The 19,147-nt window shown below is 41.9% G+C and overlaps 1 protein-coding gene across 4 annotated transcripts in view; it reads right to left on the bottom strand.

The window, feature by feature from the left end:
- LOC123995091 (scavenger receptor class A member 5-like) overlaps window positions 1-16,129 on the bottom strand; it is a 51,727-nt gene extending 35,598 nt beyond the window's left edge. Inside the window, exons 1-3 of one of the 4 annotated variants that reach the window (XM_046298401.1) lie at window positions 15,794-16,129; window positions 13,083-13,201; window positions 10,576-10,707 (exon numbers count right to left, since the gene is read on the bottom strand). In XM_046298401.1, the coding sequence (XP_046154357.1) occupies window positions 10,576-10,707; window positions 13,083-13,194 (244 nt within the window). In that variant the 5' untranslated portion in view covers window positions 13,195-13,201; window positions 15,794-16,129. The remainder of the gene's footprint in view (window positions 1-10,575; window positions 10,708-13,082; window positions 13,202-15,793) is intronic. The other 3 variants (XM_046298398.1, XM_046298400.1, XM_046298402.1) reach the window with 3 other exon arrangements.
- Between the last annotated feature and the right edge of the window lie 3,018 nt (window positions 16,130-19,147).

The raw sequence follows: 19,147 nt of genomic DNA, 5'->3' as shown, positions 1-19,147 counted from the left end.
CATTACAAATTCTTTCTCCGTCGTCGCTCATTGCATATGAGAAAGTATTCTCTCCCAGTGACAGACAACGATGCAGATTAGTTACAATCTCATGCACAGGTCTGGGTGTTTTAGACATCACGAAAGGGCTCTCTGGGGAGAATCAACAACCTTCTCCACCCAGCAATGCTCTGGAGCTGTGGTCTGGCCATGTCTTGGCAGGGACACAATAGTCCTACAACAGCGCTCTTGTTTTCTGAGGTGGACACAGTGTCACAGAATGTTTGAGTAGACGCCAGGCCAGACCCCAGTAGGAACCTGTACCACTACGTTATCACCCAGGCCTGCACTCCCATGCTGGATCCATGGTGGCACACGCATCCCTAGGGCTCAGCCAGCACACCCACCCCACAATAGGACCATTGTCTCTGGGAGTGGAGGCCAGAGACGTCCATCCTAGATCCGGCTTAGACCAGCTCGGCTCTTTCATCCACAGTGTCACAGACTGGCCAAGAAGCAGCCCACTCTCAAATCAAAGGGATCTCAGATTGTTAAAGGGCTTTGAGAGAAAACATACAGATACAACCAGGCTCTTACAGTTGAACAACTTAATGTGAGCCATGGGGCGCACAAACTGACATGACATTTACATGGTGGCTCGCTGGGCTCGCTGGGCTGGCTCCATCTGCGTCCACTTCACAGTGCCACTGTCAAGAAGATGCACAGAGAGGACTATTAGAGCCGCATTCCTCCGAGATTTGCCAATTTTGAAAGCAGTGAGTCAGTGGCGTCATTTCGTTGTGAGAATGCGTGTCAGGGCCTCGTCAGTGTTGCTGAGTGCTCCGATCGGCGCTGAGAGCAGAGAGCAGCACAGAGCGCTGTCACAGGGTGCCAAGTCACTCTTTTATTTAGCACATCAGAGTGTGTAGGCTGTGACATGACTGTCATCTGGAACACATTTCAGTATGTGTTCTGCTCTCGGGGTCACGCGCACATTAAACAGGGCATTAACTTGTACTCAGGCTGCAGTAAAAGTGCTGGGGAGGTCAGGAAAAAGAGTCTCATCGGATTGACTCTGTATACTGCACAGTGCATGTACGGACCTGACCCTGTAGCCATAGATGCTAAGCTGGCCGTTTAGGCCTCTCAGGGTTTTCAATAAGGTTATTAAAAGGGCCTGCTGAATTTGCTGAGGTGGCCACGGAAATGTATACAGGCGTAATTTATTTTGGACTGTCTTGCCCCAACAAACAGCGATATTGGACGCCTGAGTCAAGATTAATATTCCACTGGTGTCACATCTTCTCCTGCTCCTTCCCTCTGGCGTATGAAGTCGCCAGAATACTAACCACCCGTCCTGGGATTCATCATTACACACACCTGGCACTCATCATTACGTGCACCTGTTAATCATTATGAGTCACACCTGAACTTCATTACCTTCATTTCCTCCCCTTTATGTCACTCCCTTATGTTTTCTCACCAGTTGGTATTGTTCCTGTGTACCGGCGTGTAGCCTTATGTAATTGGCTCGTTACTGGTTTTGTTGTTTTATTAAATGTTTCACCTGCACTTGCTTCTTGACTCTCAGTTCTGTCATTACAACTGGAGAAATCCTTTTTGGGTCAACTGTTATCATATTGACCTTTGACTAAGCGTTCCTGTTGAAATTAGCAACCTCTCCCAGGACAAAAATCCTTCTGTCGTCCAACTTTAATATCTAATAATAAACATTCTCTAATCGCAGTGTTCGATGCCATTAAACCCTTCCCCACCCTGGAGCTTTAATTAATGATAAAAGTTCCTCTGTGTGCCCAAGTGGTCTTCAGAGTCTAAAAACATGGCCCATGCTTGGTTTACATTGGCCTTCACCAACTATGCTAAAAGCCAGTGTGTCACTTGAATGTTGACTCTGATACTGTCTACTAGCTATTCGTTATGTCCACCAGTCAAATTGATGTACATTTGAGCTGTTTGTGGGGGAGGATGTGAGCAGATCAAAAACAGCTGCCTGTGCTTCCAGTATGCCATCTATCCCCACGGTGTGAGTTCTGTTTGTGGTGGATACACATCAAGTAGTTCCATGTTGTGATGGCAACCTCTGAATGTAATACCCCAAACAGAGAGTCAGGTACTCCAGTGGACATCTGCTATGAAGGGAGAAATCTCATCTGGGCACACTACTGAACTGTCCGAGCAACTAGAGCTGTTTGAGAACTATAGAGAGACCTTGACATTTTCCAGGTGGAATAATACAATTATGGGAGGTTAAATCTGTTTTGTTTCACATCAGTGAAAATCCATTATTCATATTGTCTGGACAAGACAAAGGCTCGACTTAGTCCTGTTCCCAGAACAACCTTTCTTACCCAGAAGCCTATGGGATTGAATGCGTAATTGAGGAGTGTGGGGTTGTTTGGACGGTATGTGCGCTAAACTGCTGTGGATTACGTAGATCAGTCAGTGTCCCAGACAGGCAGTTAACCGACTCTATCTGGACCATGTGATCCAGGAGTGGCCATGAAGGGACTGTCTGCTGGACAATGAGAAGGTCAGACCTGACCAGCAGGCTGTAGCTAGCTCGGGATGTGTGGAATGGAATTTCAACCAGCTATCTGAAACCTCGCTGCTGGAATATAGAACCCAGGCTTTTGTTTGATTCTGCTTCACTTTCTCTGGTGTGAGAGGGATCAAAGCCAAATCCTGCTGAAAGGGGGGTTGGCTGGTTGAAGTGATGTATTCGAGGACCACAGGGGGAGCTTTTCCCTGAAGCCCCTGAGGTAGAAAGCACCTGTTCTCGCTCTCTCCCGAGGGCTTTCACTATGGAAATTGAAAATATCTTGTGCCTAAGGAAAGTTAAATGAGAGTATTTTCTCTCAATTCATCTGAGCTTATCTCTGCATCTATTCATTACTACTTCTGACGTTCAGGGAGGGAGGGCATTATCTACGTCATTGCCTGCAGGTTTGTCAACACTACAGTTTTATGAGGTGCTGTACCTTGAAGAAGCATTGAGGCAAACAACTTTGAACCACTGGTAAACCAAGTAATGAGACAGATTAAATTTCCCTCTTCAAACGTTCGGTTCCCTAGACTAAACACAATTTTTTATAAGAATGCCGCAAAACAACTTTTACAGCCACAAAAGAAGGCCATGATGTTGATCTCAGAGGTTTACTGTAGAGTCAACACAAACCGATACCAGGCTCATGTAACTTTACTATCTATAACCTGGGGTTTGGACATGAGACAAACAATCCCTTCGGTTTTTGCTCTCCAACCATTTGTTTAATTTGTCTTTGCCATCTCATCAACTCCCCATACACTGTTTGAAAGTAACAACTATGCAAGCCCCTGATGGCAGCCATCACGCATTGTGTGTTTTCCCAGCAGTGTAATCACTGAGGCTGGAAACCCTACGACGGCCAAGACACAAAACACAGCTCAGCATGAGGCCTCGGAATCTCTTCTGCTTAATTACCCCTTTGTAAAACAGAGAAACATTTAGAGGTTTCATTTTGTAGCCTGCTGCGACATTCGAGTGTGATATACATTTATAGTCCTCTCCTGCAGACTTCTAGAATCACTGTCGTCATTTGTGAAAAGTTGTATCAATGACACTGCTGGTTTATTGGACGAGCAGAGCTTTGGTTTTCCGGTGTTCATTTTTCTAAAACTTGTCTGTTTTGAACTACTTGAGGTAATATATAATAATAATATCCTTGAAAGTGGAATAGTTTACATCCTATTAACCTCTTGACATGAAGGGGTTTTGTCCCGGTCGGTTAGGAGGGACCACCGACAGCCAACGAAAAACTAAGATTCAAATCAACAATTCCCAACATAACTTTTTAATGAAAGGATATTATTCACATCCAGTCCAGATATTGTGTCAGAGCTTATCGGCCCTATTGTCACTAACCCCTGACTATTTTTGATAGAACAGCTGACAAAGCTCTCTGCGTGGAATGAACTCAGCACATGGGGACAACTCATTATAACAGTGAGGAACGGCAAAGTGCACAGTCCAGCAACGTGCCAGACCAATTATGGCTACAATGTTAATTGACATGCTGTTTAGCTCTCTGTCTGAATAGGCATCTTTTTAGCATTCATGACTTCCTAGTAGGCCTATAGTGAGCAGGACTTATCCAACGGGAACCCAAGGGTTCATCCTTGTCTGTAATGAGTTCGGCACAAAGGAGCCTGAACGTCAGCTCAGAAGTTCATTAGAAGGGCTTTTCCAAAGAAGAATGGACGGAAACTGGGGCAAAAAGGGGCACTTGGAAACTAGAGAGGGTTCCAGCCAGGGCTTTAACTCTGTTGCCAAGCTACACGTGTTTGCGGAAAATCTTTGTCTTCTTCGGAATGCTTATGAAGCCCATATGAAAGTTCACTTCTCATTAATATCAAACTTAAACACGTAAAATTAAGAAATAACTTGCAAATGTGCACGAAAACCCAATAGTTTTTGTGGCAGTTCAATTGATGTTCTCTTTCAGCTATGAGGAGGAAGTTACTCTATGGGTGAACTGGGCATGACATGTGTTATAGATTCATGCTTTTTAAAATCTTGTATCATGTTATATGAAATGTGTAAATATGGTCATAAATAACTTCAGACACCATAAAAAACTTGGTTATGTTAAGCTCAACTTCTCATTATTTTCCCAAAAACTCTGACTGGATTTGAATGTCTCCTGCCTCACCCAAGTCCTACACTTCTAATAATTTGGCTGAGTAGTGCCTTTCTAGTTGGTCACAGATAATGAAAACGCCACAAGGTTGGCATCAGACCACAGACCTTCCTTTAATCTGTCAGTTTGTGGTTATGTTGGCCAGCAGTGTGGTTGAGAGTAAGCAGAGAGGTTTGGGACTAAGCTTTACTGCTTTACACAAACTGGGCCAAGAAAGCCCCAGCGCCCTGTCCAGATCATATCCTGCAAACATCATACCGAAGACAAGGAAGATGGTTTCATTGGTCCAAATTGACTTCGGCAAGGCAGGAGAAGTTCAATAGCACACAATCATATGACTTCAAAATCACATATAAAACCAATTAAATATTAAACCATAGAAAGATTTTGCACCATAGAGTTGGATGTGGTAGTACTACTGAGGTTCTCTTTGAGCTATGAGGAGCGGCTCAATTGACCATCCATGCAGAGTCGAGGTCCAGCCCAAAAAGCAGAACATCTAAGGAATGCCATGTCATAAATGTCAGGACCCGGTTACAAACCCGGGTCTCCGGAGTGAGAAACAGTCACTTAACCAACTGAGCCACGAATAGTCGGCAGAACCCAGAAGATGAGGCAGACACAGTAGTACTTGAGACGGTGTATTTAATGAAGTAAAAAGTGAAGTTCTTCAGGAAAACATGTAACTCCACAACCTCAAAAGGAATCCTACAAGAACAAAGGTAATCCTCCAAGACAAAAAAAGGTAAATCTACAACGTGGAAGGTAAAGCACAAAAAGCCTCAAAAGATACTCAAAAAACAAACAAACAAGAACAAAAAACAGAATTCCACAAGAGAGTCCACCAGGATCAACAAGAGTTCTCAGAGTACTAGGGCTGGGTGCTAACATACAAACACAGAGCAAAGAATGTATGCACACATGACTGTAAGTCGCTTTGGATAAAAGCATCTGCTAAATGGCATATATTATAAAGAACTGAGGAAAACAAAGGGTTTAAATACAATCAGGGGAAACGAGGCACAGGTGCAAATAATAATGGGGATCAAGGGAAAACAAAAGGTCAAAAGGCACAATGGGGGCATCTAGTGACCAAAAACCGGAACAACCCTGGCCAAATCCTGACAATAAAAAAACAAAAACAAAATCAGAGGTCTGATTTTTCATAGCAGAAACCAACAGTATTATGGTAATTTATGCTAACCAGCAACTTGTCAGGAAAATCAGCAGCCCTCAACTTTTCCAACGATCCAATTCGGGATAAAAGCCATAAGTAAAAATGTGCACAAATTTGACTGGTTACATACAGTACATTCAAATGGAGAACATTACTCAAAAGTATAGGGGAAACAGAGGCATACAGGAAACGGTTCCTGTGGTAGAGAATCATGCCATATAACATGTATTAATACACAGGGGTTGGAGGGCATTGCTAAACATTGTTTGTGGACGCCAATGATTAGCAATAGCCTAAGTCTACAGTATGTCTACAGTAAAATACTGTAGATGCCTGTATCTATAAAAGGTCATTTCCTCTCAACAATAAGGATGTAAGTCTCTATCCAGACAGCCTAGCAGGGAGGACGGTCCAAGAATAGGGACTCCTAAATATAGCAAAACTCTGATTGAGAAAAGCAAATAACTAGACACTGGTATCAGTGAACGGACCAATATGTTTTTACCAAGACTATAAAAACATGGACAGCTATTGGTGCCTTGATCTTGATCTCTCGAAACTGCTTAGACATAAAAAAAAAAATATCATCTCAGGTCTGACTGCGTTCCTTATAAAGTAGCCTCAGAGCATGTTAACCTGGTGCTGAGCCTGTAGAACTAAATCAAGTCGCCATCGTTCCAACTAATAACCATCTGGGGAGAAGTGACAGTGAGGCCGTCATGACTCATGACAGAGCAGAAAGGTTTTCTGTTGAATGTTCTCTCTCAGCAGTGCTCCTCTGTTTAACTATTTACACAGATGGATGAGGTTTAGTTCATGGAACTGGGCTTGCACAACATTGAAACACGCCCAAAAACGCTCTCTTATATTTCAAATGTATGCCAGACAGGCCTATGGAAAACGTTGTCCTACAGCTTCAAACAAATCTGTTTCTCTCAAACCAGGAATCTGCTGGCTAAATGAGGTAAGTTAAAAAATATAAGTGACTGTTTAATTGAATTAAGCGTGTAAGAAACATACATACATTGACACACCGAGCCCAAAACAGGAGGTAAAATACCGACGTAGTTTGGCCAAATTCGAGAACATAACATATGTCTTGTCAGAAAGAAACTAGGTAAACAAAACATGAAGAGGACTTTAACCACCAATCGATGTGATGACATAGAATCAATGTGGAGAACTGCTTGGATTTCCAAAAAGTCATCAACTTAGGTGCATTTCGTCTTTTAACCTAAATCCAATAACATGGTGACATTTCTGATTGATTTCACCTTGAATTCACATTAGGTTGAAGACTCAACCAAATGTAAATCAAAAGTACACATTGAACTGATGCCTGTGCGCAGTGGGTTATGACCGTATCAAGGAATAGGCAACTAGTCGGCCTTCAAAACAATAGATGATCTGAACAGGTCCATGTGGTTGATTTCATATGTAGAAAGACTGTCCAGATGACTTTTAGGCATTTGGAACAGGGCTATGCAGGAAAAGGTTTGGAGAGCAGTTATGACCAGCAAATCCTGGTGTTTTCACGCTTTGAAACATGAACCCACTGTAAGGGGGTAATAGCTCCCAATGCCTGAAGCTTAACTAGGCACTTGATTATGATTCATAGGGGCCATTTATACAGACTAATGTAGCCAAGTTAAAAACATTTTTTAAAGCAGCTGCAATTGGTTTAGCTATTGAAATAGAACAACTCTAACATGACACATTAGTTATGTACCTGGAATAGGAAGCTGCCTCTCTTCACGCTCAGTTGTTGACAGTAGAAAAGCATGAACTCTCGGTGACATCCTCCTTCACATCTATCCTGCATACAGTTTTTGGGTTGGCATTTCATTTATCTTTTGCAGCCTTTTCCCTCTTGACTGCACCGGTTCCTTCCCATCTAAAAACACTGGTCGAACAAGTGCATTACTTTTACACATAAACATGGAGGATCAAAACTATGAGAGACAGTAAGGATCCTAAAGGTTGTTAAACTCACTGGAACACTTTCAGGCAGCTGAGAGAGCCAGACTTAATCAGGGAGGTCCCCACTGGAACCTAAATACTAGCTGGGTCACTCACTTCTCATATCCTCTCAACATCATGTGCTAAGGTCAAGTAGCCATAGAACAAGTGCTTCAGTTTTACTTCACTGCTCTGCCAAGCTGAACCCTGATATTTTAGACTGTTATACAGTATCCCAATTCTCTATTCTCTCCATATGTCCCTCCTTACTTTCCTTGGCACTTCCATTCCATCTCAATTCCTGAGGAGGAGGGTGACAGTTACTGTGATGGCCCGAGTAATGTGTAGTTATGCTAATCCTACTAAGCAGCAGATTTCTTTGATTGTACTGTATGTAAGCTGTTCAACTGTTTAACAGCTGCAACAGCCATTCTGAGTCAGTGTGCAGTGGCCAGAGGTAAAGCAACAGAGGTTGTTTACGGAAAGCGTGTGAGCATCCTCTGATACAGTCCACAGGGTTCAGTATTCCTGCCGTGCCTTCTCCGACCTTACAGAGATGTAATCGCTCAGCATGGGTCAACGAGTACATCTGAAATATCGAGTGATATGACCCCTCTCTCTTACAGTATCTATCTAAAAGCCTAGATTAAAGGTTCAGATGTCAGGTCTGCATATTTGTGCTCGGAGATTGAAGCCAAGGTCTTATAGGGAGACATCATAAATATTCACATATGAACACAAAGTATATATATGAATGAAAGCAAATGTGGATTAAAAAGTGCACTGGGTGTTGGTTCGTGTTCACACTGGAAACTTGGCAGGATCACTATGTCATTTCCCCCTCCACAGCGGTCCTCATGTTATGTTAATCTCATTCAGCATCTAATGATCCACATGTCATTCTATGGGGACTATCTGAAAGCTCTGTTTGATTCGTTTTTAAGTTCGCTTAAATTTAAACCACAAATGACTAAATACCTCCGTGACAGTGTTTGTCTCATACACTTTTCAGGCTCCTTTTCAAATGATGTCACTGGTATTGCATGTCGGTCTCAATAATGCCTTTGCCTGTATCAACCTATAGAACTGCAGGTATTATGGTCCTGATGGAAGGAGTTGGAAAGGCCTGCTTCAAATTACATAGAGATTACACAGAGTTTATCCATTCAGATTCCCGCTGTTCACCAACCCAAACGCTTAAGTCTTTGTCCGGAAACTTTTCCCGTTTACGAATAATGCAGAGGTGTGATTTACAGGGAAACACTGCAGGGTTTCACTGGGCTACAGACCTAGTATCTACCAGTGAAACATGATTCATTTGTCAGCCGTGGCTACCAAGAGCCTCATTCTTTTCACATGCTTTGGATTTTTCCAAATCAATCAAAAAGCTAAAACAAAACTGGTGCTTATGTTTGTCCTATTTCACACATGTACAGGCGTGTTAATCATTCGCATGTTGGAATTGGAAATGTGTTTTTTTGCAGATCCCACTCTTCCTGAGACACCCTCGGGGAGTTGGGTCACAGCTAGTGTTAATCAATCTACGCAACAATGGTATAATTCAAAAATCGGTGTAAACGACAACAAAATACATTAACATAAATCCAACTTCAAACTTTCCACAGTTTTGCATTCATCCCACCAGAGTGGTCATTAGTCTTGAAAGACCGGTCAAGACAGTGACTTCACATCACTCCCCTGTTCAAGCCCCATTCTGTTAGTCCTGCTGCTTTTGTCTAAATAAAGCACCAAGGTGTTGCCCACGTCTGACATATCAGCGTTGCAGGTCACCAGGGTATTGGTTCTAACCCTGACAAGTCACGTTATAGACATCCTTCCACAGACACACACAGACTCAGGCCTGGAGGAGGGGAGAGGCTCTGGACACGGCTTGACAGGAGAGTCGTTCCGGAACCATCAAGCCATGACACCCACCATCTCAGATTGTTCTGAAATTGTTGCCGTTGTTAGAAAAAGATAAGATTAGCATCCCTGCAACATTATTTTGTTGAAATTGAATTTGATCTGACAAATTAAGATAATTAATTGCACCAAAATTGGCCCTTTTCATTTATAGGATTTGCATAATCAATAAATATACACCCAGTGGACAGTTTATTAGGTACACCCTAGTACTCGGACAGACCCTCCTTTGCCTCCAAAACAGCCTGAATTATTCAGGGAATGGAAATGTTGCCTGTTTCAACCTATAGAACTTCAGTAATTATGGTCCTGATGGAAGGAGTTGGAAAGGCCTGTGTCAAGTTACATTATTCCATATACTGAATGAGACAGTTACTTAAATTTAAAGTGGAGTACAATTGCAAAGCATAATCCTTATGTATTACCTCAGGCAGACTAACTGTTTTAATGTTACAGTACCCATACATTTACCAATTCATTCTTAATCTTAAGTCATTGGTTGCAAACGGCTGAAGACCAGAGTTCTCAAGTGAAGTCAGATGTACTAACAATTTGGAATTTCACTTGAAGAACTTGAGAACTGAACACATCTGATCACAAGTCAACCAGAATACCCGTTTCAGACAGTGTACATCATTGATTTCGATCACATTTGATCCCGCAAGGAAAAATGTCAAGGATATTATTGTTATATCCACCATTTAGCTCTTGGGAACTAGAATAACATTGACAGTGTCCAATATAGTCTTTTATCTTATTTTAACTACCCAGATAGGGTCGCTGTGGTTGTTAATTTAAACTCACAAAGAGCCCGTTTGTAACTCAAGTGATTTGACTTACCTGCCAAACAGAGGCCAAGGATACACAGGAGTACCAGGATGTATAGAGACACGATGGCATACTTGATGGCAGACAGGGAGTTCAGGTGGCTGCAGCAATTGTCTGACTTTCTTCTCCTCTTGGCAGAGCCGGCTGAAAAAGAAAACATCTCTTTAGAAATGGACGACAAAGACGGACATAAAGGCTCTCAGGTGAGGTCTGAAGTGAGGGGTAGAGGATAAAAGAAGTCGGATGAAATTAGGGTAACATGTCATGAGGTAATAAAAATGTCCTACATGAAAATGCATGCCTGACCGTAGACCGAATGACTTGTTGCGGTCAGATACAATATGAGCATCTCATACCATAGGACAACTTTATGAGTGCAAAGAAATCCCCCCCAAATGATTGTGTTATTGCTCTATTAGTACTGACGTAGCGACTTGGAGGCCTTGATTCCCCACTGGGCTGATATTGTAGTGAGCATGAGAGTCAAAACAAAGTCTGCAAGTCTGACATTTCGCCTATTGGCCGCTGTTGCACCACCATACATCACAGGGCTGCCACCCAGATACAGAGCAATATATACATTCATTAAACACTTATTGCACTGTCCAGGTCAAACGGTTTCAGGGGAATTCATTTTGATAAAACTGTCATCGTGACATTCCAGTTGGAAGTGTGTGCGACATGTGTGTGAGCAAGCAAGGATTACTGAGCAAGCAAGGGAACATTCAGTGCTGGTCAAATAGACCCCCAAAAAATGGTGACAGAAGACATCATTAGTCATGCTAAGAAGATTTCAGTCTAATAGGAATTTGGTATCAATTCCAGAGTGTATTATGTTATTACGTCATGAAGCACATTGTCTTATTTCAAGGCGACATAAGCCCTGAGAGAGACCCGAGAGGAAAGTATTACACACTTTGATTTTATGTTCTCCTGGCAACTCATCCCAGCCACAAGACAAAAAATGACTTGTTTTTAGAAACAGCCTGAAACATGGTTCTTCTATGTGCCTATGGTCTTTCTCTTCCTCTCTGTAGAACATGTAGCTCTGAAGTCACTGAGGAGCCTGCTTTAGAAGACAAGGCCTTCAGCCTATTTTCCATAAACAGCCTTGTGCCTGCTCTGCAGCCCGGTTTCAATTGTACTAAGACTGGTGATGTCATGTCAGTGAAGACAGGCAGTGGATCTGTGCTGCACACATGCTGTGGCTGCTGGGATTCTGTGTGAACAATAACCTCGCAGAAGAGCCACTTCACATCACATCCCACTAGGCTGAGTTCCATGATAAGGTACCTTTTCTTAAGGCGAAATAAAAAAACACGGCTGTTCTATATATATGGAACGTATAGCAATGTTGAGACCTTTGCATATTTGAACCGTGCAAACGTGGACCTCAATGATACAAATACTAAGCATTTGTTTGTTGAAATGTGCCTTTTTGAATGTTAGAGTGAAAACATAAAATACATCTCCATTTTGGAAGGTATGCATGCCGGTCATGTAAAGGGTGACTCGTTTGACATTTTTCAGTAAAATTTGCCTGCTAACTAAATCACACTAGTTTTTCTGTGGAAGAGAAACGCGTAGATAAAAATGTTCCACAGACAAACACTGCTGCTTTAAAGTGTTTACTTCATGGCATCATGTGTATCATATATCCTACCATACACCCTGAGTATTTACCACATACAGTGTACATTAGAATATCTACTTATCTTAGATATTCATAGGGGTCAATAAAGTCTAAACCCAAGCTGACATCAGGCAGTGAGACTGAATATTTATAGAGGAAGTGGAGCAGAACAGCTTCGACTTTTTAAAAAATCCTGCAAAATTAAGACAGAAATTGTAATACGTTTAGACACAACACCAAAGACCACAAGTTAAATTGGCAGTATGTGGCTGCATGTACAGCCTAACTTTTTTTAAAGGGGGTGTGATGGCAACAATGTCCTTCAGTGTTTACAGTGAGTATGCTTGGCAAGTTTAGGGACAAACTAGTTGACTTGGGCAAGAAGAGGCCAACAGAATTATAACCATTTCACTGGTAAGGCTCGTTAAGCCTTTCCCACCAGCGTGCCATGCCGGAGGTCATAACTTGAGAACACTAAAGTAGATTTTCTCCGCTACACCTGTCCAAGCCCGAAACCCTCACACATTAACACACACAACATACTATCAGCACTTAGTGTTTTTTCACCACTCGCTGGGTGAGAGAACTCTTCAGTCCCCAGGAGGGTTGGGGGACAAGAGTCAGATTTCCCATGTTTATCTTTGCAGTTACAAGCATATCCTCTAAAAAGGTCATGACTAAGTCGGGTCAAAGGAACTCTGCTTGCATCCCTTCATGAGTTGAAATATGAGCACCTCACATATGGAGGCACTAAATGAATTCTTCCATCAATGGCAGAATTCAAAGAGATTCTAATATGCTGTGATTATACATGGGCCTGTGGGCCCATGTGTGAAAGGTCAAGGGGCAAGGATTTATACAGGACAAAGGGAAACTGCTTCTTTACCGTCTTCACACAGGTTCAGCTTTGATAGGTTTCTGCCATCGTAGCCCTCCTCACAGAGGGATCCGTTCTCCCTCTCTTCATATGTACTCAGGTACATGGCCTTATTCTCCATTCAGGAACTGTAGGGTGGACAAAACAGATGATTTCCATGCAATCAAAGCAATATGCAAGAGAACAATAAAAAGCTCTCTGTATGCATGTACTTCCATAGTCATTCATGGAACAGAGAATTACAGCCGAAATGTAATGTAAAGTACGTGAGCTTCATCATCTTGACATGCTGATTCTAACCCCTCTGGACAAGATGATGTATCTCCTTCAGAAATGCTTGTCTTTGTCATACAATAGCAGACACCAGACTAACCACACTACCTTCCAGTGTAATAACAGCTATTACAATCAGGCTGTAATGGTCTGGCAGTCCATAGCAGCTCAGGAGCACTAAAGAGACCAGACCACCGCTCTATTCTACTGGCCTATTTTAGATTTAGTGTGCCACTGCCATGCCCCTCCCCCCCCTTTGCCTGTTGTTCTGATTATGAACTACTTGGATGAAGTCACTGTCTTTGCTTTAGGGGAGAGAAAAAATACTTGCAATGAATGCACTCCAGATTGCATGAATATATGAAATGTTCCAGTAAAACCTCTGGCAGGACAAAGCTGACTTATTACATTCTATCAAGCTCTATATCTCCCCACTCTTGTTTCCAACATTGATCTGAGTGATCTGTCTCTTATACGCCATGGCTAACAATCTCAAGTCTCACTAATGTGGCAGGCTGTCAGTGTCAAAGCGTTCGTTATTAACTTGAAATTGAAGTGTGGATGTAGGGCCGTCGGTTCGAACACTGTACCTGTCTCTCAGACTACTACATATTATTACGAGTATCCTTACCAATCTATTACCTTATCTTTTTAGCATGGAATACAACACCAAGGTCATAACTTTTGTCTCTAAAGCAAACAGCAGAGAATCTAAAACATAAAGCAAGGGGCATGGGTTGAATTATAATAATCAATGACAAGAATGTAGAGGGTTCAAAGCCTCCTGTGCTGCCATCTAGTGCCATAAATCAGACTGTAGTCAGAGAGAGAGAGAGAGTGAGAGAGAGGGAGAGAGAGTGAGAGAAAGAGAGAAAGAGAGAGAGAGAGAGAGAGAGAGAGAGAGAGAGAGAGAGAGAGAGAGAGAGAGAGAGAGAGAGAGAGAGAGAGAGAGAGAGAGAGAGAGAGAGAGCGTAAACATTCCCATCTGAACAGCTGTGAGAGAGAGAAGCACTCCCACATTCCTGGGCTACAGCAGAGGCAGACCTATGGACTCCTCCCCCTATGAACAAGTAGCAGCAGGAAATAAACTAGTACCTCATAAAATACTATAATAATCCACTAGATTTAGGAAAAAAGTGCATGTACATGTACAGTATGCTATGGCTGAGAAAACAGTGCCATTTGGACTTTAGTGGGTGGGGAGTAGGTCATTAATAACTCCGTAATAGAGAATAGATAGTGAATATAGAGACGGATGTGGGACTGTTGAACAAAGTCATTAAAAAGAGTTCAATCTGGCCTTTTTCATGACGCAGAGGGAGTGTCAGTTGACATTTTTGGATAGGGGGCAGACAGCCATTACCGAACCAGGCTGCTAGGAAACCTGTACAGTATGCTAACCCCATCCCTGATCATGGTCACCCCATGCAGGACTATGAGAATGTACACCCCTTCCATCCTGCCTTCATTCACATCTCTGTGTGTTTTTCCCCAGAGGCAGGGCACTGATAGGTTCCCACCATGGTATTTTTCCTTTGCGGTCAGAAGCTACGGTACAACTCCTCCATGGTATTGCTTTACTTGGCAATGAGTGTGCCTTGTGATGTCTCCTCAAATACAGGAACAAACCCTTGAGCATGTCCAATCTCCACGAGGTCATTATATATCATGAAAAATAAAGTCCCTATAGGCAAAGGGAGAAGACAGAGCTCTCCATCCATCACTGTGACAAAAAGCCACACTGTGGGCTATGACTATGTCATTGTAATATTTGCCTTCTCTCTGCCAGCCAGGTAGGTCTGAATAGACTAGACGCACTGAAAACCAGCATACTTGGATAGTGATGGAATCTAAAGGAGAGAAAACAATTAAAATGTCCAATGTCCTCGGGTGCACCTCACAGCTGAGTGGCGTCTCTCTGCAGAGTGCACTGGGTCAGCAGTACATGTGGTCTCAGAAGTCTCACATCAGCGGAAACCTTTACAGAGACATCCCGTGTCCATCCGTCCGTGAGGAATTAACCCATTTCCCAGTTAATTAAACACGCGGACATTTCACCCATGAGTGGAGAAATACAGAACAAAAAACGTTCAGTGGTTTTGGATGTTCATTTTCTTGGCATGAAGTCAACGAGAAACACAGACCCGTTATTTTTTGGGATACCAGAGCACAGGTGTAAAATAAAGTGTCCATACAATAGTTTAATTCAGATGTCATTATGAAGAGACTACAGGTGAATTGTCTCGTTTATCTTTTTTGCAATTTCAAAGTCATGATGCAAAAACACTGAAAAGAATGTATCTATGGACATACATGAATGTAAGAAGGTCCGCGGGTACAAATGCATTTCAGGTTCACTCTGTTGATGTTTTCAAATAACTCATAGAACAGGTGTCACAATTACACGACAGAAATTGATGCAACATTTCGAAAAGTTTGTCACTCACCTTGTCGACGTTCTGACTACAAAGTATTACAGATGCACATCTCAAAATGTTATCTAAAAAGGGTGCATGTTTTGCCAATGAACTGAAATCTCAATAAATGTTTCCTCTCACCATAAGACAATTCACTGAAGTCTCTCTCAGCAGATAAATGCAGGGGGGAGATCCGTGCAACAGCCAGTCTGTGATGCTTGGGTGAATTAGTCCCTGTTTAAAAATTGTAGTGGAGGCATGGAGACTACGATGTGACGAATACCGCTTCCTGGACAAATCTGATTAGATGTGTTCGTATCTCATTCTATATAGTGTCTAGTTTCTCAATTCATGCGCCCGGGGCAGGGTCCAGTATAAATTTTGTACCGCGGTAAAACTTTTTTACACATTTCTGAACAAATGCGCCCTCCTCTGGGCATTTAAGCGTGGCACGTCAGGCCTACAGAAAAGGCGCAATGTAACTCTACAGATCCTACAAAGACTACCACCCTATTCCTCATAAGATACATACATTATAGATAGTTCAATATCGTCAGAGGGAAATAAACTATTCTTAATAAGTAATTCGTCTGCAAAAATATTAGAATAGACTCATGTTAATTTCTGTCTTTAGACCTATTTTGTAAACATGACTCTGTGGGCCCAGTATATAAATAGCCTATATCAAAGCATGTCCGTCATAAAATTGCCCTTATTGCCTCTGCGTGAAATGCGATTTTTATTTGGATGAATATGGCTGTGGTCCAAGATCACATTTTAGTTAGAGTTCCTTCCACACCGAGGCCGCCCTCGAGTAGCGGTTCTTCCTCCAACCAGGTGCGCAGGACGCGGGCGTGACAGACACAGATAGGGTTGGGCAGGTAAGATCTGACTGCCGATAAAACGATGAACTGTACTTGATTAAACACTACAACACCTTTTACTTTAACTGTTATGAATTTCTAGCCTAGTAGATAGTGAATAGTGATAGTGAAAGCAGGACATCGACAAGGACTAGCCTACTCAAGTTTGCATTACCAGAGCCAGGTTTACTTTACAAACACGACGTGGTAGGGTTTACAGTAGATTGTATACTAGTGCCACTTGTAAACAAAGACTACCGATTTGGTTTCATCACTTTTAGATCTTTATCGGTTTTTAGTGCAGTTCAATACATTTCCAGTGAATGGCATCTACCATTACTTTAGAGGGAGTGGGGTAACTTAAGTTAAGTTGAGCCCTTTTTACATCCAGCACCACTCCATCAAGGGAAATATAGTATTCTTCCAAAAAAAAATGATGTCTACATATATTTCAGGGTGTTGTGTATCCCTGAAAATATTCAGAATTCATATAAACATTACAGTTTTGACCACAAAGTTAAGCATTTGCCTGTATTGAATGAAATGTTACCACTAAGGTTACCTTATTAAAACCATGTCTACACCGAGCTCCAAAAGTATTGGGACAGGGACATTTGTTGTTGTTGTTTTGGCTCTGTACTCCAGCACATACTTTTTGAAATTATACAATGACTACGAGGTTAAAGTGCAGCTTTAATTTGAGGGTATTTTCATAGAGTGAACCGTTTAGATTTGACAGCACTTTTTGTACATAGTCCCCCCCCCCCATTTTATGGGAATATATTTCAACTCTATATCTGACATGGTACAGGTGTCTTCTTTTTTCTAAACCCATAACCATGTGTATGAGGTGTATTATTTTGTTTCAAAGCAGATTTGTTTTAGACTACCAAGAAAAACTCTGTGCGACCCTGATTAAGCCCACTGCAGTGAAAGGTTAATTAGATGTATACCTGTGTCGCGCTTGAATGTACAATATAACGTTATTGAATGACCGTCAGTAGTAGAATTTGGGAGGTGAATATTCTGTGATATTGCATATCACCACTAGGTGGTGTATTTCTCACATTGGGCCTAATGTTGTTCAGTAAAAACCCACTGGGAGTTCTGTTGGCAAAAGACTGTCCGTAATATATATACACTTATTGTATACCCAGGTCCTTCAAAACATTAAACATCTGTTTAAGGTATGTTCAATTACTTGGCAAGTTTGATTAATTAGCTGAGCAAGGGGAACCTACTGTATGCACCTCCTCACATAGAAACGTACTATCATCTCCCTCTCATTTTCCCTCCTTCTCCTCTTACCTTCTCTTTGTATCTTTATTCCACCAACCCATATAATGTTTATTGAACCTTTTTCCTATAACATTCCAGGCCCACAGAGCTTTACTCTAAAACTGATATATAGTATTTGATTAGGTCAGTCTTAAGCGAAATTGACTCCAAACCTCATACTCCGTCTGGTCCATGGTCTACTCTCCAAGAGTTTGTGAAAACAAACAGAAGGGAACTGCCCAAGGGGAGATTTGGGGTTGGGAGTAATGGTCAATATGCACAGGATGTCTTTTTCACGACTTAGATCCTATCTCTCAAGTATCATGTGATTAACCCGAGTGTATTGTAAGAAATTAAATACTCTAGACTTTGAATCACACAAAACATCGAATTACACACCAGTCAGAAATGCACTGGGTCAGATTATGTGGTTTCATTCCGGTCAGATCAGGAAGATGGTGATGTAATCCTTCTGGAAAGCAGCAAGACTGATGAAGAAAGGTGCTTCTCTGCTCAGATTGTTTCATACAGTTTGTCGTGAGGTTTGTATACAGATCTAATCCCACTTCCCCTAGCTCCGGGGAGAAGATCTTACTGCAACATTTCAGAGTGTTTAGAGCTTTCTTTATGTGGGCAGGAAAAACTCCTGGTGATACGTACTTATACAGATGTGGATCTTAATTTGAGCCAGTTTGCTACATCAGGAAAATAATCCTGCAGTAACAGGAAATATGAATTATGTGGATTATAATTAATGGACACTTTTGTAGGGGTTGATACATTTTTTGTAAATCGAGTGAGAAATGGAAATTACAAACTTCAGAAGACTTTTTAAACCTTCAATACACTACACGTTTTACACCCTGCAACAGAGCGGTCAAATTACATCTGTACAAGGACAGAGGTTCTCACTGTCTGGTCTGGCTGTCCAGTAATTACTCATATGGGAGCTCATTCCATCATAGATCAGTCTCTTTGTTAAATCAGAAAAGTACATTCCTATATATCCAACATCCAACATCACAAAAACAATACTATGCCCCACAGCATGTAAAGGCCAAATAAACATTGATGCAGTTTTAGCTCTATAAAAGTTACTGGTTGAACCCTAGGTGATATGACTGAGGAAATAGTACTATAATGAAGTTGATTTACAAAAGCAACAATCTCACTGTCATAACATTTGTGAATGCAGTATTCATTTGTTTTAGCAGGGAGTTCCATTGAGACCAAGGTTTCTTAT

Source organism: Oncorhynchus gorbuscha, linkage group LG14 (assembly GCF_021184085.1).
Source record: "Oncorhynchus gorbuscha isolate QuinsamMale2020 ecotype Even-year linkage group LG14, OgorEven_v1.0, whole genome shotgun sequence".
NCBI classification, from domain to species: Eukaryota; Metazoa; Chordata; class Actinopteri; order Salmoniformes; family Salmonidae; genus Oncorhynchus; species Oncorhynchus gorbuscha.
This window is presented reverse-complemented; position numbering and strand designations above follow the sequence as displayed.